The sequence below is a fragment of the Schistosoma haematobium genome, chromosome 2, assembly GCF_000699445.3.
Source record: "Schistosoma haematobium chromosome 2, whole genome shotgun sequence".
NCBI classification, from domain to species: Eukaryota; Metazoa; Platyhelminthes; class Trematoda; order Strigeidida; family Schistosomatidae; genus Schistosoma; species Schistosoma haematobium.
The window spans coordinates 33,459,265-33,481,370 of NC_067197.1; the positions used below are offsets into that span (position 1 = coordinate 33,459,265).

Consider the following 22,106-nt stretch of genomic DNA (forward strand, 5'->3'; position numbering starts at 1 on the left):
TTCGTGAGTCGATCTAAACTAGACAACTATTAAAAACCTGGAAGCATTGGCAGTTACTGTACGAAGACAATGGGAGAGAGTTGGGCAAGATCATAGATCGATTGAAGTTAGACATTAACATCATTTGATGATTACTCAGTGGTCTGTAGGTTAAGGGTTCGTGCACGAGTCTGTAGGTCCTGGGTTTGAGTTCAGTAAGTGGCATCCTGGACGCGCACTTTTGGTGGGTCTCATCCTAGGACGAAATAATCATCTAGTGCCTCCAGGTTTTCAATGTTTATCTAGATTAGATCGACTTGTGATTTCAACTATGAAGATGGATTATTTGTAGACATATATTTTACATTGTTTTCGTCTCTGGAAGGTTTCTTCATGTGTGATTTAACTGGTGGAATTTTTGCCAACTATATTTTGTTCTAATATTATATAAATTCGTTTGTATATATTCACTCCTAGGGTTTTTAAAAAAACAAAAAAAACACTAACCATAGTACACATTATTTTCCGTCCAAGTACATTTGGATTGAACTACCTCATTACATCATAAACTGTAGTTTAACTGTAGCGAATGTAAACTACCACCAGCATTGGAAGATGGTTGCACTTTATCATGAACTAGTTGAATTTAGACATTGGATAATGCCATTGGTTGCCAGCTCAATGATCTCAAAGTTAACCATCCTTAATGAAAAAAAAAAACTGAAGGCTATAGATTCGATTCCCAGTCTAGTTGTGGATGTTCCATTTTCATCTTTCCCTAATGAAATGAACAGTAGTGATGGGAGAAATCAATACAAAATTGTAAATAAATTTACGATAATGAAATTTGGATTTTCCCACAAATATAAACAGATAAGTAAAAGTATTTGATATACTACCAAGTTAACTTTTAAAAATCATCCATTAAATTAATGATTTCTATAAAAATCTAAGTTTCTTAATGTTAATTTATCAAACTTTTAAAAAGCTTGATTTATACAACATTTAACATTGATGAGTTATTGAAATGAATAACAGTCAATTGTATTGAGAAAAAAATTTATACGAAATTGTATTGCTCAATCATATAACTAATCTGAGACATAGTGATTGAAACTCAATAAAATTAATACTTTACCCATTGGTGTTAGTACCTTTTCAAATGTTTACTCATGACATTTAAATAGAACAAAGCATCAGCTGTTCAGAGTCTATCCATGTATTTAAACATTATTTTATTTCCACTATATTACTGTCAATCTGAGAGAATTTTTCAATCAGGTTTTTTTCAAGTCATTAACAAATGTTATTCACTTATTCACTACTGTTATTTATTCAGTAATATTTTCACTTTGGTATTTAATATCGTGTTGTTGTTTTTTTAGAGATCATTGGCGATTATTTTCTAATTAGTTTTGACATATGATCTATTCTAGGTTATATTCAACGCTTAAAATACGCTTATTCTGATTTTTTTTTGCATGGCTAAATTGTCTTCTTTTTCAGTTGAATTACAAGGTGATACTTGACTAGTCAAATTTATTTCTTCCCATTACTGTTATTTCTCAGTTTTTAATAGACACAATTTTGTGGTTTCGAATAGTTTTGTAGTTGTGAATGTATTGTTTGTTAATTACTTACTTATGCCTGTTACCCCTCATTGAACATCATTTGCAGCTCACCATTGTTTTTCAATAATGGACAGTTAAGTAAAATGGTTTTTATTAAGACTAGTGAAACTATATTATAATAAATCATATACTCTGTATGCGAAATTCTTTATCATCATCGTCTGAGAATCATGTAGTTGAACACTGATTTATTGTTTAGAGCCTTTGTTTTACTAAATGCTTGGTAGTAGGTTCGAACCTATCCATCAATAAACAGGAAAAAGTAGTCTTCATCACAGCTTGACATGAATACTAGATAGCTGTCATTACCTTGGCCAAGAATTCTTTGGGCACTGCTCATATTTCATTCTACAGATGTTTGAATTTTGGATTTTTGTGTGCTTACGTCTGAGCTGTTATTGTCCAGTATTTGGTGTTTCGTAAATTTCTATTTTGAATCATATTGTGTTGTTAAGAATGAATAATATTAAATGTGCTATTGTTTATTGTTTAACTTCGTCTGTTGGTCTAATCTTCTTGCATTGTTATATCACGCTTATTCACTAACTCATCTATATTTCATTCAATAAACCTGAATTTCGTTGAAAATACTGCGTTAGATTCTCACGATACAACAATCAATAAAAAGAAAATTCACTCAAATTTTCCTAAACGGAAACCTATGGAAACAAAGATTTAAATAAATGAATTCACTTGGGTCGTAAATAGCTTGAATGTAGCTTTTTCTGGGTGGTAAACATTTTGGATTCTCAATATATCTTTGTTGTTTAATCTAAGTGTGCACTTTATTGATTGCTTTATAGTAATTTTGATAATTGTCACATGTTTTACGTGTGAAAATATAGAGTGGTCCGACTAATGATCACGCTATTTTAGGTCATATATATATACTTTAAAACGGCTTTTCATTTAATGATATAAATAAATTGCAAAATTCTTAATAATTGTACTTATTTACATGACATAGCTAAAGTTAAACGCAACCGACTGTATATGTAGTTTAACTTTTATTGTACATGTTATCAAAAGCTGAATTATATATCTCACAAATTTGGTCAAAATTGAACATGTTGTATTTCTCTTGAAAGTTTGATCTAAGCATCAAGGGAATCTCTCGATTAGCTCTAAACATCATCATCATGTAGTACTGACAGAGTTTCAACTGTTATCAATAGAGGTTATCAAGAATTCGTGAATATCTGTTTTCGGCAAGAATGCATGGATATATCTGCATGTTAACAAAAAGCTTAAATAATGAATAAAAGATCTTAAATAAAATTAATTTTTTAACAGTATAAATTATGTATGACAAAATAAATACTCACCAACGTTGATATAGAATCAAAATCTTTTTGAGATTTTTGCTTCTGAATTTTGATGATAAACTAAGATGATTTGTAAATGCAAATAAGAACACAACACAAGCGATATTGAAAATATAAGTGAATATATTTTGTTGTGTTTGCTAATGGCTTTTTTTTATATCTAGTATCGACACTGAACGTGTTGGCAATAAGAAGAAAGAAAATATAATCACTGTATTACTTCCTAATTTTCCCAAAAAGTGATCATAGGTCAAAAATATACGTGAATGCATAATCTATGGTACTAACTGACTCGTATAGTAACTAATCTACGACATCGAATCTCAATGCATCCACGCCACGAATAGATTCAATTCATGGACCACTGGGTTTTGTTTCAACGGAGCGGTATATATATATATATTAGTACGTTTTCAGTAGTCAGTGAAAAAAAGATTAAATTACACGAGTTTTTATGACCAGTTATATATGGTCTGTCATAGTAATTGTTTTATATTTTAATCTGAGTTTTGTCGAAGCTTATTACTCAATTGACTAGTACATATTTCCACATTCTACCTAGCTACTCATTATTTCAGTCAAATGCCTAAGTCATACTTGTTAACTTAATTTCGTATTACACACATACGTCAATCAATCATTTACAACGTAAGGTTAGGCAAATATATGCATCGATCCAAGTTGCCACACCTCATTAGCACAACAAAACGAACATCAAATTCATAGAAGTAGTTACTGCGATAGTAATAATATATAAAAACAGATTGAACACATATGATACAAGAAGAAAGAATTGGTTCGTAAAAAAGAAATGTATATAATAATTTCAATCTCACTGTTTAAGGGAAGACAAAAAGTATATACACCTACGCCATTGTGATCGATTCTGAGCCATGTCACCCTGCCTCCAACCATTAGTTACAACAGTCGCGCGGACTCCAACCAAGTAGTCTGCATTTACCAAAATAGCTCAGACCAGAAGTTAATGACTTCAAGCACTGATGCCACGTTTTGGTTTGGCCACCCCTAACTTTCAACCATCTGTCTCCAACACTACTAAAATATTTCGTCTATTCTCAATATCATCTATAACTGTGTATGAACAGATGGTTGGCTGATTAATTTCTTAGTTTGTCAGTTACTTTGCGTGTAAATAAATTCATTTGATTACTGAGCTTTTCCACTATTACAGAATTCCGTTATTAGTTTACGTTTCTGTTGTTAAGTTGTTGCAAAATTAATGTCTACTTCTTTTTTTAATATCAAAAATCAATCATAAGGATTTTCCCAGTCCCTTCTTTACTTTTGTCGAAAAATAAAAAACCACACTTATTGTCTACTGTTGTGATCAGTAGAACACAAATTGAAACGTTTTAAATTTATATCTGTAGAAAAATTACAGTATAAAATGAATCAAATATTGAACCAAATTGTAATAGACAACCTGATAACACTTTTAAAAAGTGTTGCTTGTTTTCCAGGTCCTCTGTTTTTAATAATACCGAAGAACTACTTGAAAAAGTTATGTTGACAACTAATTCATACTTAATGGTTAGATCATTTTCTCTATCTAAATGAGTGTATTAAGAAGTCTAGACACAGAGCAATCTGAATTGTTCTGTGCACAACTGAGTCACGCAGTTATTATCTACGTAAATCGTGGTATGTAAATGCGTTCGTCCAAGTTTATCATACTACGTTCTCACAACGTGAACATAACAAGAAATCGAAATGAAGTAAGAGCTATGATAATGGGGAATACTGAATATTGCGAATATATGATTCGAAAAGACTGAATGCAAATGTGTGTATTTGAAAGAATAATGAAACTCAAGATCTGAAATAAAACAAGAAATAACCCCATTTGTTCCATTGCAACCGATTATTAGCCATGTTGTAAGCCAACGTCTCGAGCCAATGACTGCGATTTCCTCGCATACTCTGACTAGGTAGTTTGCAGCTACAAACGCGGAACAGATTAGCTGTCAGTAACTTTATGGACTGAATCTGTGTTTTAGATTGATTACCTCTCACTATCCTTTCAACTTATTCCTGCACTAAATAACATATCTCATCGAGGTAGATTGTGGTTAAATACCCCCAACACACCCTAACCATTTCAATAAATGAAGGTGATGAACTTTTCCTTAGACCATGAATCAAAAATGCTAAACTTAGTATGCTTGATATTTTTCACGGTAATAGAGATTGATGAGCTCGTTACCAATTGGTTTGTATGAAAGTATATATCCTTTACATGAAAATTATATATATATATATATATATATATATATATATAATTTTCCCAATGAATGCAATAAATACCGTCAGCATTATTACTATTTATCACCCCAGTCATTGGGTAAATAACATAAGTTATCGCTTATCTCCTTACACGTAGACTGTCATAAATGTAACTTTGATTGGTCACGGTGGAAGTAGAAAAATGGTTGTGAAAAACGTACAAAAAACCTTCCAGACAAGTCGTAGGAATGTTACACAAATGAAGTGATTTTCAACAGACTGGTGAATATAGGACAAATATACAAATCGTAGGTATCATTACCAAGTTTTGACTTGATAATTTTGAATAAATTGAGCATTGGGTAGACTGTTATAAATAAAGTAATATATTTGTAATATCCTAATGAGTAGAAAAATTAGATTTTCTGATATTTCATAACTCGGTGGAAGCCACTTCTTCAGAGAATAAATACCCAAATTACAATTAATCCAAGTTTAAATAGTACAAAGGTACAACACAAGAATATTATGTGCGATCAACCAAAAAACAGGTCTGAATAAGTCAATATCATGTCATTTCGGTCAAGGTGATTTATAAGCAACATGTATGTAAATTTGTGTGTGCATGTGTGCAAGGTCAGGGATGAAAAATGTGACCTTTTGGTGAAAACGGATGGATTTTAATTTGCATTTACGATAATAGTGTGAAATATGAATAATATCAGACGTAGTAGATTGGATAAATAGTCCAAGTCGGATGTATAGTGAGGCCTTCTTTTCTATTGAGAGCAGTCAGATTAAGCATTATATGGAAAGATTCAGCTACTCTCCTTTGTATGTAGTTTGAAAAACCTTTTTGTAATATTTTGAAATCGATTTAGTGGTTGTTGAAAATGGCATCAACTGCTATTGCCGATTTAATTTTTGAAGTCTATCTAGTTCTGCGGGATTATTAGGTGGTTTCTTTGTGTACCTATTATATTTTTTGGCTCGAGTCAAGATTTCGCGAGATGACTCCAATATAGAAGGCATCATGATCGACACATCCTAATTTGTACTTACAGTTCTGTGTTCACATAAAGGGGAGTTTATTCTTTAAGCGAACTAAAGTATTTCGTAGTTTGTTCGTTGTTTTGTAATATACTTTAATTCTGTTTTGTTTTAAAATTCTTTTGAGTTCTGTTGTACCATGGCGGTATGGTAAAACTGCAGTACCAATCCATGGTATTTCATTCGAGTTATTATTTAGCAGTCAAAAAATCTGATTTTTCTAATCATTGGAATATTACAAATATATTATTTTATTTATAAATATACAAATCATTTAGATACAAAAGAACCGTCACTGAGGATTGGATGATTCATTTAATAAAATACACATACATACAATGGGATAAATTACATATTCGGCTAAAGTTTTATTTGATCACTCATGCAAAACTTGATACTGCTCTACTTCTCTATATGACCAATTAATTGTGAATAAAGTTGTCTGATGTTTCATTAAAACTTTCTGAATCTAACACCAATTAACTTTCATATAACAGTAAATTGTCAGTCTGACAACACCCACGTTTCAATCTTAATTTTGATATAGCTCACCATTAAGAACTGTCAATTCTTAAATAGTCCGGAACTGTTTTTTTTTCTACATCATTTAATCAATTTGTTCGAAAAAAATTAGCATTATATATTCATAATCAATATACTATTGACTTGTTTTATCATTACACTGTAGGCAACTATTACAGCATTCCCATATTTTCATTGACTGTTTAAATGATTTCATATGTGATGAATTTCATCTCCTTGTACAAATTGTAAGGTCGTGTGTTTGTTAACCTTGAAATCAAAAATGACAGTTGAACAGAAACTTTTTTTAAAATTTTTTTATATTTTAGATAACGTGATCAGTTATATTTAAACTTTAAGAGAATGTGTCAACTTATGGTAATATAGTTCTAGAATACATAATTACACCATCAGCCTAATGTTATATGTGTATGCATATATTTAAGTAGTTGATATAGTACCAGTGATGTTCATTAATAAAATAATTTATATTGAATAGACATATACTGCCTTACTACTGATAAACTTAAAGTTCACAATTTTAGACAGTCTTAATTCTTGAGTTCTCTGCAAGTGCTGGTTGCGTTTAATTAAAAGTGTCTGATAGTTATTTGTCGAAGTTTAATAGTCCTCTTTTTTTCGGTTTTCTAGTGTTTAATTTTAGGCTATTGACAATAACCACATTCAAATATGACATTATTATTGTTAACTATCAGTTACAGGTTTTTGTACGTGTTATCAATTCCTACTTTATATATGAACGCTAATATTACTGTGGTGTATGCTAGTTATGTTGACAGATGTAAGTAATGTGTAACACTAATCTGAATACATGCCAGCAGAAGATTGTATTGACAAGAAAAAGAAAGGGAATCATAGAGCAGTTGTAATAAAAACAAAATTAAAAGAACCGTGGATCATGTAAAGGACAACTGAAGGAAGGTGTGCAAGTAATATACTTAATGTATGGTTTTTAATATTTTAGGAAAGCACCGTAATTTTGCACTAAATCAAGTCTTCGTTTACTACAATACTACTCGGTTTTCCAAAGTAAAACAGCTTGGTGCGGGATTCAGACCATTGAGTCACCGCTCCACTCAAAATACGCTAGACATGTTTCATTTTTATCAAGATTCATGAAAATATTAATAAAATGATTATATGTCAATCACTCGTATCATAAACAATTGTGGTCAATTGGTGTAAAAGCGTTAGTTTTTCAATTATCTTGTGATATAATTAAATCCTGTACTGTAAACCTTCTGTATATATCCTAATTGTTGTTCATAAATATTTACTTCAAGTGTATGTACATTGTATGATTTATTGTGTACACTGTTCCATACATACAGTAATATTAATTTTAATATGTAACCAGATAAACTATTGACGTATATTCTATTCAACGGTAATTTTGTTATTTATTTACCTTTAGGGTTTATATTTTGAAAGTTATTCGATCTAACACTTTTTCATTATTAAATAATAGTATTATAATTTTGTATATAAATTCAGATTATGATTGTGTATGGTGATGTAATCGACCTGGATAGTTTGTTGGGATTTGAACAAATTCATCTTTCTGTTCTGTAACTATTTAGTTAGTGCAATGAATTTTTCGTTTGATTTTTTCTTATTCATTCAAATAGAAAAAAAAGTTAATGTACCCTTTCTTTGTGCAAAATTTAAATAATTTTTATTTAGTTTTCTGGTCATTTATATTTTTTTTAAAAACTGATTTCTGGATAATAGTTAAAATCTGTCTTATTTATATGCTTAGTCACTATGACATTCAGCTATTTGATAACAAGGTTCCAAAATCACTTCTATTGTAACATGTTAATATTTGATCATGTACACGGAAAACGTTAATGTGTACCACAACTGTACATGTGCATATTCAGGAACAATTTTATTCAGATTTCATTCTATATAAAAAAATTAATACCACTACTATTAATCTCTGTTTACTTTCTTGATGATCGTGGTAAAACTGATTTCAATATTCTTTTCTTTAATTCGTGGATTATGTAATCGACAGTAATATTGTTGACAGAAAACGGATTCTTATTATCACAACTGTGCATTATTGTGAGGTGTATGTAAAAATTGATAAATACTGAACCATATATGTGTTTTAATCCAAATAAATTTACACATTGAGTGTTTCATATACATATACATATAATTATTATTTTCAACGTCGTTATTTTTTAATTGCATTTTTCAAATACTGCTAAGGCAGTCGCAAGAATAAGTAGATTTTATTAGAAGGGCTAGGATCTTTTCTGAAATGATAACCCCTCGCATACTTTTTACCAACTTGATTTTCTGCATGACTTCTACCTTCTGATTGGTTGTTATTTTTTTTACTAAATTGGTACATGCTCGAAGGTGATATCCTTCTACTATAGTAACAAATTTTCTACCCATTTCGTCTGAGTTACTTGTTCTACCACAAATATCATGTTACCTGCAATTGCGTCTTCTTGTCCCAACCGTCGAGGTCTGGTGTGTTGAGCATAATTGATTGTTGTCAGTTCCGAAGAGAACCGATTGTATTACAAAAGTTCAATCGTTTTCGTTCCTAAATTCGTAACATCGTAAGCCGTACTGAACCCCAATAACAAGACATAACAAATACTGGTTACTCAATATTATTATAGTGTAATAATTTGTATGTCGAATAGTTTTCAACAGAAATGTTGGTTTTATGCTCGATGTTAAACTGAGTTATGTTACTAGTTTCTTCAAAAGATAAATACATTTTACACCTAATTATTTTAATGCATTTACATTCTAGTCATTGTTTTCAATGTAACCTTGGGAAATATAAGGAAAATAATAAATTTCTAATATAAATCTATCTTTCACTCTTTCACTTATAACTGGTTACACATTTTTTCTTTTGGATATTTTTTCGTTGTCATTGTTATGTCGAAACTGTTTGTATCTCTCCGGATTATTTTGACCGATCAATTAATTTGACTAAAGTATTTTACAGTCACTAAATCAGTTAATTTAATTCTGTTCATTCTTTGATTGATTCAATCTTATTGTGTTCGTAATATTCTTCTTTAGCCTAATAATAGTTAATATGATTGTACTATCATCGATGAAGCTTTTCACTGAGGCTAGATTAATTTTCGCATGGTAGTTGTTGAGATAGTTTCAAAAAGCACAACGAAATTTCCAAAGGCTATAAAAGAACTCAAGAGATCCCGTCTAATCAGTACTCAATTGAGCGTTCTATGATATCAATGTTGCATGCTACGATTGGACAATTTCATAATTTGCCTCCTTGCGGATTGGCTTAATTATAGTGATGGTATAGTCAATACTAATGACTATATATACCCATGTTTTTCCGTACATTCTTGTTTCTTACTCGACAGTCATCTACCATATTTTTGCGCCTTTTGATTTGCAACTTTAAGGTTCTACATGTTCGAGTGCCGCTGGTTCTGTGTCGTATTCTGTCGTAGCCCAGTAGAGGACGTAACAGTGGTTGTTGTTATATATGGTCTGGATAAGTAATGTAAATTACTCGATTGAAGCCATTCAATTTAAAAAAAATTAGTTCAGAGTGTTTTTTTCTTACGTGAACTATAGTTGTATCATCTGCTATCTGTTTTTCTTGCTCTATTATTTGACTATAGGCTTATTCTACTGTTGGAACACCGGATTATATTGCACCTGAAGTATTTCAACATCATGGTTATACAAATTCGTGTGATTGGTGGTCACTTGGTGTTATTATGTATGAAATGCTGATAGGTAAATAAATAGTTCCGATTTTTGCTCCAATTATTGTTATATACATTGAAAAGTATTATTTTTATTCACGATACTTTACATAATGTTCCACGTTTTAGGGCGAACTAACGAATTCAAGTTGATGCCATAAGACTCAAAATATCCTAAATTCAATGTATTTCGGGGTCGTGATTGGTCATACTGTTGAAGACGTCTATATTAGATATTTAGTGTTCCTTAACTAATATTGTTCCCTAACGGAATCGATCATCGTACTGGACAGTCTTCGTTAACCTCTCATAAATTACTTACTCCTGCTACTCATCGTGAATGAGCATAGGCTTCCCACCATAATACCGCATTAAAACTCTATCCTTGGCAATCCTTTCCAGTTTTTACCGGTTGCTATTCATTCTTTTGATATCTGCTTCCAATTCCCAACTCAATGTGTTGCTTGGTCTTTTCGTTTTCCCTTCAGGATAGTAACCAAATATTTAGAGAAGTGGCAAGAAGCGACAATAGTATATCAATTATGGGTAGTTTGTTCTGTCAATTATATTTTTTAAAATAGTCAAAATTCTATCGAATCCATTTTTATGGTACGATATATAAGAGTATAGTCAACATTAGGATTTAATTAAAAAATACATTCGTATATATTTGTCTAAATTTAATCCTAATTAAATTTGATGTTACCTTGACAATAATGAATTTTAACAGCATGATTTTCAACTCGAAACAAAAATACACTGACAACAGCTTTAATTAGACATAAAGACAGCGTGTTTGTGTATATATATATGTGTGTGTTTATCTTGATTGACTATTACAAACAGCACTACCATTATGCATTGCTTGATTTGTAAATAACGTCGGCTTTTCGTTTCATGAGCATATTGTATACAGTTGATCTATGAATAATTAATTATCCATTCCATTTGATAATATGTGAATGTTAATTTTCCTTTTATTGATTCTTATTATGCATAAACCTAGTGATTATTAAATAATGTCTGTCTTGATTTTCGTATGTTACTCATCAAAAAAATTTAGTCATGACCTCATCTCCCTACGTAGTCATAACTAATATTAATGTTCACAAAATCACTTAATAATCTATAGGCATATTATTATTATTTGAACACATAAATATTGGTACAAAGGGGCACCCAATACATATGCGCCACACAAGTCACTTGGTTTGTGTGTGGGTTGTGATACTATCCGGGTGCCCAAACCGAAGCATATTAGTTGCTAGCTTGGAAATAGACTTTTAGAAGTGCAAAAAAAACCTATAGAGAGAGTCAGTCACATTAGGGATGTGCGATAGTTGCTTATTGTTCATAAATTGTATTAAAGATCATATTTATTATTTTCTTTTTTATTGGACTGGTCAAAAATACTGAACTTTCAATTCCAATGTAAACTATATTCATAGTTGGTTTTAGCCATTAGATTAAATCATATTACAAAATGTTCTACAAAATTGAATTGATAACAAGATGATTCTATGATAAGAGATAATTATTCAAAAAATACTTCCCACTGAATAACTAATTATCTTACCATATACCATCATATGTGAAACTCCTTTATTAGAGACTCATTTTATGTTGAAATGTATTCAATTTCTTGAAATAATTCATTTATATTACTTCGTAATGTTTAAGTTAATTCACAAGTATAATATGTAGATGATGTAAAACGAAAATACTACTAATTTGGAATACTGACAACTGTATCATTTGTGATAGATCAGTTCAGAATGGTACTTGAATAAACCTCCAATATTTGTTACTTTTATAAACTTATTATTATTATTATCAGCATTATTGTTTGCATTTTGTTATTCTCTTTTCACTTAATTAATAGTTACTTGTCAGTATAGGGTTGTGCCGATTGTTGAGTTTTAATTAAGATCATGAACTGATCAATGCAGATCACCAGTGAAAAGCTTAAAGCACTGAATCTCAACTAAAACTGAACAGTTTTCACAACCCTATACTAATAATCATCATGTGCTCACTAATGACTAGCTTCCAGAGGTAATTCTTGGAGTTCTAGTGAGAAGCTGTGACCAGTGGATTTAAACTGTGTCTGATGTGAGGCAATTACTCATCAAAGACATTGGAGGGTGGTCGCGCAATATCGTGGATTGGTTGAAATTATACATTAACACCGTTGGATGCCGGCTCAGTGGTCTATTTATTTATTTATTTGAACGAATAGACATTGGTACAAAAGGGCATCAAATACATATGCGCCACACAATAACAATGAGGCCAGTAGCAGTTATGACTGTTTTGCTTAAGAGTTTGGATACTTTTTGGGTATCAGACCGAAGCAGGTGGTTTTCTTAGAGGGCCACGCCTAGAGCCTTCGACCTAAAGGTCAGACCCACAAGGCAGTGGAGCAACGTCAGGAGTTGCAGCCCCCACGGTAGCCGGTGACCAACGATTAGTTCATACACCACTTGTTTCTTCAGGATCCTGGAGCCCATGTGCAACATTAGTTTGGAATCATGATTTTCCAACTCCCCTAGATGGATTCTACATATCCACCAACCAGGTTAAGGCGCTGGACATTCGCTTTTCGTCCTCTCAATTCCGTAAACAACAGCAACGCCTCAAGAAGGCAGTGAGTAGGACTTCCCTGTTAGTAGTCGTTCACACGTTGCCATGTGAGAGCATTTCAAGAGGGAGAGTGAACTCTCCCCATCCTCAACAGTACCAAAGCATTTGAGGGCTCAGTGGTTTAGAGATTAAGCGTTCGCGTGCGGTGTCGGATGTCCTGGATTCGAATCTTATGTGTGGGGTTGTGGATGCTCATTGCTGAAGAGTCCCATACTAGGTCGACTTGGCTATCCAGTGCTTGAAGGTTCTCAATGGTGGTCTATCGTAATTCGGTTTATGATCTCAATTAATTGTTATTTTATTCTTTTTAAAATTATCTATTCACTCATCTGTCATTTTGACTAATCGGATTTTTACAATGTATGTAAATTCCTCAAAACTTCTGAGATTATTACATTACCCATCGTATTGATTTCCGGATTCTAGGTAATCAACTGCCCCAATCCCGTTTGAGCAGACCTTACAAATTCCTATATATATATATATATATATATATATATACCAACTGTCGCCATAATATTTTCTTGTATACAGTTTTACAAAAATGAGAATTGACTCTATGAAATTATTATTTATAAGTTGGTATTACTTCCAATCCTAGTCTTTGAAAAAGTATTGAATAAACGATGTTGTAGTGCGAATAATGTAGAGTAAATCTACTTTTTTATAAATGAAATGAAGTACGATTTTGTTACCTGAGTTTCATAAACAATATGACTGACTGATTACTTAGTGCCGCTTCTAATTTTTTTTACAAAAAGTTTGTTTTTGTCAATTCCATATACTTTACTATTATATTTATGCCGAGATAGTTTTTATGGAGACAATCAACAACAGTTATGTCATTCCATTCTTTTCCTTTGAAATTTTCATCTTATCATTCACAGGCTACCCACCGTTTTGTTCAGCTACACCACAAGAAACGTATAAAAAAATTATGAGTTGGAAAGAGGCATTATTTTTTCCACCTGAAATGCCCATTAGTAATCATTCAAGAAACTTAATACAATCTTTATGTTGTGGGGCAGAAACACGTTTATCAAGTATTGAAGATATACGAAAACAACCATTTTTTCATGCAGTTGACTGGGAGCATATACGTGAACGACCTGCAGCGATTCCAGTGAATATACGTTCAATCGATGATACTAGTAATTTCGATGAATTCCCCAATGCTGATTTAAGTTGGCGTAAGTTGCGTGTGTATTTTTTCTTGTTGTTTTGTTAAATCCTAACACACCTATATAAAGAGCCATTTCAAAGTACTCATTGATAACAAAGCGATCGGATTGCCTAAATCTCAGATGCACAGTTATTTCTGTATAATTTTCCTACTATCAGTATTACACCTAATAATCTCTTGATGTCCAGAAATATTAAATGTTTTCATCTGTATTCAATGATCAGAAGATACTAGCGGTATTCGTCAACTTTTTTTGAACAGATATTTTACGAAATTTAGTAATCATGATAGTTCAGTGGTAGTGTATGACTATTTCATCCTCCCTTACTCTTTTGTTTTATATTATGGTAAATTCCCTGATTGTTCTAACTACTAAATAAAGAGTTGGCAATATTATGATTTATGGACAACTCATTGAGCAATGTTGATGTGATCTTGAGAAACTCCAACCACTTAATAGAGTCAAAATAGGTTTATGGTCTCTCGTTAAATGATTTTATATGCGCATAGTTTAATGTAAGTTATAGAACACTAAAAATCTATGCGCATAACATAAAACAATTAAAATTATGGCTGTACGGATTTAATGCATCACGTGGCTCAAATTTTTTACCTTTTCTGTCCACAAAAACCACATGATCAGCTGCAGCATGTGTATATGTTTTTAATGTACTTGTAATGGTGTTGTTGTTCCTAGAACGTAATAAAAAGTGTACAAAATGCACTCTGAATAAAGAAACTGTCAATGTGTTGTATTGTTTATTCTACTGTAACAAAACTTGCTTTTCTGTAAGTGTTTACACTCTATAGCAAACTAATTTTGTCATTCTGTACAAAATATTATGATCTAACGTTACATTTAAATGTATTTAACTTACAATAAAGATAAGTATCGAGTATTGTATAATTGGTTCAAATAGCTATCCTTCTATCAAATTAGACCAAAGTTTAAAATTATCAATCTTACACACAAAAAATATATATTTCTTCCTCTTTCCTTAATGTTAGATGTTAATCCTGGCTGATTTATTTTCTATGCATTAGTTTATAATTTACCTGTGAGTGTGGTTTTTTTTAACAATCTCGATGTATCAATATGGGGTTGTGGAGAGTGTTAAGTTTTTGACTAAGATTATGAATCGATTGGTGTTAGACCACCATTGAAAACCTGGAAGCACTGGACGGCCGTCTCGTCTTAGTATGGGGCTCGTCAACAGTGCGCATCCACGATCTCGCAGTTTCGTGGGTTGGTTGAAGCTAGATACAAACATCATTGGATTACCGGCTTACCGATCTAGAGGTTAAGCATTCGCACACGAAACCAAAGATCTTGGGTTCGAAGCCCTCGGGTGGGATCGTGGATGTACACTGCTAAGGAGTCTTATATTTGGATGAAACGACTATCCAGTGTTTCTTGGTTATCAGTGGCGGTCTAACATCAATCGACTCATGATCACAACTAGAAAATCTCGATGTATTCTGTTTGAATGAATGGTGTCCTTTTTTCTAAAATGTATATACATATAAAACTCTTCAAATAACGATGTATGACTCATCTAAATATCAAGTTTAATGTGAGAGTCTGTTTACTAATATATATATATATATATAATATCGATTAGTTTCCTGTCATCGATGTTATAAAAATAGTGATTATCCTCCTGTGTTTGTATATTTAAGAGAAGGCAATTCCTAGTTTTTTATTATTATTATTATTGTTATGCTTAATATACACGTTAGTTAGTCATCGAAATTTCTACTTTTTCTTTTACAATTAAAATTTTAAGTGTGCTCAAAATATAGTTTCTATGATGGTGAATTTGAACTAACAGTGTTCAATAGTCCTGTGGGTATTATACAATTTATTAGTTATTCCATACATAGGTAGGATAAATTGACAATCAATTAGGGTTATGTAGTGTCATGGATTGATTAAAGTTAGACATTAACATCGTCGAATGACGATTCAGTGGTTTAGAAGTTAAAGGTTTACACACGAGATTAAAGGTCCTAGGTTCGAGTCTCGCATGCAGGATCGTGGATACACATTGCTAAGGAGTCGCATACTAGGACGAGACGACTATCTAGTGCTTTCAGGTTTTCAATGGTAATCTAACTTAGATCGTCTCGCGGTTTCAACTATGAAAGTTCTACAATTTCCACAAATCTCCATACTATTAGTTAAAAGTTAGTGAAATGTAAATTTGTGCAATATTTCTACAGGATTTATTCATTTGTACAAGTTTACAGTTGATATTCTAATTCTACAACGAAAATATTTTCAGTATAGAAATGTGTACTTTTATGATTGTAGATTAGTTTTTCTCTGGATTTACTCCATTATTTATCGTGTTTATTCTCAACGTTTTTAGTCTTGTTCAGCATCATTATTATTACCACTATGTACATTTTACATCTTAAAAACTTCATCTCATCGTATAGTCATTTGATTAGATTTAAACTTGTTCCACTTACTAACTTAATATAAATAATTATGCAAATGCTTCTATCTTCTACTTCTAAAGTATATATTGCTCGTGTTCATGAATACACTTTTTTGATTTAATTAGTCTAATTAATAATATCTAATAAGTTAATATCGTTATGAATTCATTATTATGTTGGTTGTTTGAATCACTCCACTGATGTTTAGGACTGCATTTGATCAATCCCTTATTAGCGTATGTGCATTCTATGTGGATTGCCTCGATATTGCCTTAAGTCACAAGCATTGTAGGCAGAGATGGATGGTGGCTAGCAGTGGAATCCAGAAGGCACGTTTCGTCTTATTTGGGACTCGTCAGAAGGATGTACCTACACCACAGAGTTGATGTCCACTCTGGGACTCAAACCTAATATTTTTCGCTTCAAACGCTACCACGTTATCCACTTAGCTACTGAGTCCAGTCATCCACCAGCTTGTGCAATAGGGTGAAGTTTCAATTCATTTTTAGATTGATTGTTTAGGTTTTCTCATTGATGTTTAGGACTTCAGTCAATCAGTCTCTTATTGGCATATGTGCATGCTGTACGAATTGCATCGACATGACCTTAATCCACAAGCATTACAAGCAGATCTCTGCTTATTATCATTATTATTACTATTATTATATTGAAGTATTTATTATTAATTAAAGTTAATAATCTTCATTCTACTTTTCTCTTTTAAACTCATTTATTTAGCTAATGTTACAGATCCTATGAAAAGCTATCAGAAAAATTTAGCTTTTATAAATTATACTTATAAGGCATTTGATGGTTGGACAAATAACGACCGAATATTAGATCGTCAATTATATCAACAACAAAAATTTCAACGTCATCAAACTGCCTTGTCATCTAGAAGTAGTATACTGTCCGATTTAACTGGAATAAAGAATAAATCTTCAACATAATGAATTAATTCTTTATTGATTACACATTAAATTACCTATTTCCAGCTCCGTTCCCCTCGTCACACACATATATTTATATATAACTAGTGTTTCGTATCTTTACATCTTTGTACCTATCTCATATTTGTCACTGTTTTGTTTCTTTTCTTCTGGTTATTTTTTTGAGAGATCTTTTCTTATAAATAAAACTATCAATGTAGTTTTAAAAAGGTTTGGTTATTATGTATATCACTTGAAAAATTACCTTTTGTCTTTCCATGAACTCTTTACTATATAATCATCATTCTGTTGTATTGTGTTTCATAACATTGGCTCACTTGTATTTGTTTCTTTTGTTACTTCTTTTTCTGCTTCACTTATTCCCTCTGTTTACACGAATATTTGTATTTCTTTTTCTTCTGGATTGAGTGCTTCTTTAAAATGGAGGAAATATTGTTCTTCAGTATGCATAGTGTAATTGAACTGTTGAGATGAAAGCTCTTTACATTTTGCTGTTGATTATTGTTCCATTCGATTCTGTTTGTTATTCGCATGTATTCTGAATTGTCTTTTAGAGTACTAATGATTGTTAATTTGTAACCATTTCAGTGTATACCACATTCCCACGTTTCTCCTAAATTGCATTCCTTGGACAATAACATATAACGTTCCATATTTGTTCAAGTTATAGTTTTTTATTCTGCCATATAAAATGTGCCTTGTTTCATCTTTTTCTTTCTTTTTTAGGTTGCTACTCTCACGTCACTGCTTTCTTTATATTCACTTCATTCTTGTAGATTTTCTCTGTTTCTGTCTAATCTGTTTTGTTCTGCTCAATTCTAATCTGTTTCGTTTACTGTTCAGCTTTTTTGCTTTAATGAACTGCATTATCGTACTGTAATTTTAATTCAGACTTAGTTATTTCAAGACTAAGTTGACTAATGTCTGTTTATATGTTTATCTGATGTTCAGTCCATCTATTGTTTGTAATTACCTACTAGTTTACTATTTCTACAAAGAGATTATTATCATTCATTTAAACCAAAAAGTATATATTTTTGTCTTCTAATATAATTAATAATAATACTTCTGCAACTTTTACCATTGAAGTGAACAAATTAATTTATCTTTACACTTTTTGATAGTTCCATTGTTTTCTTCGAGTTAATAATCACACCAGTCAAACAAGACGACTTTTTTCTCTCTCTCTCTAAACTTCTATTTCATTCATGTTCTATAAATAATGCTGAGAAACAGAGATTTTCGTTTTATTTACATACAAAATCAGATTCGAAATCTGTGCGCATCGATGGTATTTTTATTGAAGTATACAACCGGTTTTAGTTGTGTTGATGATGATCTATTTATTGTAAAAGAATAAAAGCTTGGATGGTAAAACCATAGAAAAAAATCATAGAAATCATTTTGACTACTATCTAATTTTCGGTTAATAATTATTCAACCAAATCTCGCAGAATAATGGATATATCTGTCCAATTGATATTTCAGTCATTCACACACAATAAGGATGATGATAACGTGGTCACTTTTTTGTTGATTATGACGAATCTTGGAACAAACTACTACATTGTCTCGGATAGAGTTTCTTCTTATTCTTCTTTCTGCTTATTTTTGTTTATTCACAAAGAAGTGATATTGTTTTGTTCCTCTAATCTATCTTCTCGGTCTTCTCTGTCAATTTACTTGGAATCTGTGTTATTATTGATTCTCGTTACTATTATTATCGTTATTATTCCATCTTACTATAGACATTACTATTTATCATCATTTTTAGTGTTCTGTGTACAATAGATGATGAATAAAAGAATTGTAGCTCTTGTAATAATGATGATATTTTTACATCCATTATTTTTCATATCAGGATGAAATTTAATAGAAGAACATATTTTATTGTTATCTGTTTAGTGAATCTAAATCATTATATATTATGATCAAATGTACGAGCATATTTTTCTCCGTACTTAGACCAATAATCGATAAAATGCTACTAGCAAAAATTACTACTGTCAATCAGTTTCTTTCTCATTGGTATAAGAAATCAAAGCGAGCGAAATTTATTGAAAAGAAAAGTGAACTTGTGCTAGAACAAAACAAAATGACGCGCAGGGGAGATGACTGGTAAACCAACTCCATTTTTAGCCAGGCGTTACTCAATATTTATAGTCAGACAAAAATAAACTACAGACATGTGATGAGACATGGGATATGAAGTGTACACACATATACGCTCATATAAAAACAGTCAAGACTGATAGGCGAATAATTGACAAGGTCAAAATATGACTCAAGTAGAATGAATAGATTGGTTTGTTCAAAAACTAGAATAAGATATATTATGGGCTTAAAATAATGACTGACATTACAAACTTCTCACTGAGAAGAAATAATCCTGCATAAAATTATAAATTCTTCGGTTTCTCAGTAGTTTGCATCACAGAATCACATGCCGAGTAACTAATCAAAACTATGAACTAATATGGAACTTGTCTTAAATTCACAAACGGAATCCTGCTGCTAGTTTTCACTGGGATTGTAGTTAAAGTTATGTAGTGGAGTAATGGCGTACTGGTTAACAGGTTCAACTTCTGACCATTAGATTACAAGTCCCAGTCTCCCTCCATCCACTTTGATTTAGACAACCGGGTGGTATCACTAGCATTGACTGAAAAACTTCATCAATCATGAGAATCACAAACATTTTGTGCTATCTATTTTAAATTATTAGCTCCTCGTATTATTCCTTATATCGCTATGATTGAAATAACAATCAATCACCCGTCATAGTGTATCGTTTTTCCCATGAGTACAATGTGATTGTCATATTGTTGATTAACATTTGATTATCAAATTCCTCAGAGTAATGAGTTTTTACAGAAACAAAATCAACTGCCACGTGCGATAGCTGCTTTTTGTCTTAACTCAAGTCTACACTACCGTGTATTAGCGATAACTTCATTTCACAAAACAATCGATAGTTTTTGAGAGGTAATGAGATAACACATGGTTTATTAAGTTAAAACCTGGCCTGTCATGTGGATCTCTTCGTCCGATTAGGCCAATAACTCAGGCGGAAAAATGCGTATCTTTATTCATTTTAGAATAGAGAGTTTAAGTGTTTGCTTGCGAAACTGAAGGTTCTAGGTCCGAGTCACGCGTGCACGGTCATGGATGTGCACAGCTGAGAAGTCCCATACTAGGACGAAACGGCTGTACAGTGCTTCCAGGTTTTCAATGGTGATCTAGCTTATATTGGCTCATAAATTCAACTGTTAAAATTATATGGAACTTAATGAATGTTAAAAATAAACAACATTTCTGTCAAATGTCAACAAAGACTTAAATAAAATATGTACTTCAACAACATATTCTACTTATTCACTTTCAATATCAGCTGTATACTAGAGGGTTGGGACAGACAAAACAATGCAAGTGATATTGTCAATTCATATCTTCATTCTATCATGTAAAATCTTAGAATGTGAATAATTCAATTGACCAATTCATTATTATCTCTAGTCTGAACTGATCGTCACCATTTTACGTTTTGTGCTTATAATTTCTCAACAACAACAAAAATAGATTGTGCCAATCATTGTGTTTTTATGTTTTGTAATTTAACATCGATATTATACACCGACTTGTTTTTCATAAACTTATGCACAATACAACTCATTAGTATCTTAGTTATACAGTTTGATTTTCGATTTATCAAATATCTTACACATAAAGTAAAATTTTCATTTATTGATTTCATTTAAAAAGAATTCCGAAATGATAGTTCAGTTAAACAAGTGTCAATGTGAATATGCTTTTAATAGTAAATTTGTGCCTGTTATAGATACCTTTCTTACTCTTAGATCAATTAAGACTAGTAGATTAGAACTAGAACGTACAGAGCCATAGCATAATCAAAACCACATTACATAATAAGCTATTTTTGTTATTCATTGGATACAGAACAGTAAATGCATATCTGTATACTGAAAAGTTTGCCATGATAAAGTTCGAAAATAACGTTATGTATAAATAGATCTTTAATTCATAAATATGGGATTATTTTAAATACATAAGAAAATCATGTAGACTCTAAGTTTGGTCAATTCAAGATGGAGTTTCCAAAAGAAAACTTTGTGAACACTGTTAAGCCTCTTAGTTTACATAGTTACGAAACAGATAGTAGTTTTTACATTCCAACTTGAAATTTAAATCTATAAATTTACCAATGTTCAGTTTTAGTCAAATGCTTTTCAACAATAACATTTAACGTGTGTAGATGTTTCTGAATGTGTTTATTTTAAACTTACATTTGTTTCACCAGTTAAAATATGAATGATGAAGTTCAGTAGATTTAACACATCAGATCTATTACGAAATTAGTTAAGTATGTT

The 22,106-nt window shown here is 31.4% G+C and overlaps 1 protein-coding gene across 2 annotated transcripts in view; it reads left to right on the top strand.

The window, feature by feature from the left end:
* The window catches only part of STK38L_1 (Serine/threonine-protein kinase 38-like), a 62,346-nt gene extending 42,038 nt beyond the window's left edge, over nucleotides 1–20,308 (top strand). For both annotated transcript variants that reach the window (XM_051214999.1, XM_051214998.1), the window contains 3 exons: nucleotides 10,411–10,528; nucleotides 14,028–14,330; nucleotides 17,507–20,308. In XM_051214999.1, the coding sequence (XP_051068186.1) occupies nucleotides 10,411–10,528; nucleotides 14,028–14,330; nucleotides 17,507–17,718 (633 nt within the window). In that variant the 3' untranslated portion in view covers nucleotides 17,719–20,308. The remainder of the gene's footprint in view (nucleotides 1–10,410; nucleotides 10,529–14,027; nucleotides 14,331–17,506) is intronic.
* Nucleotides 20,309–22,106: the final 1,798 nt, after the last annotated feature.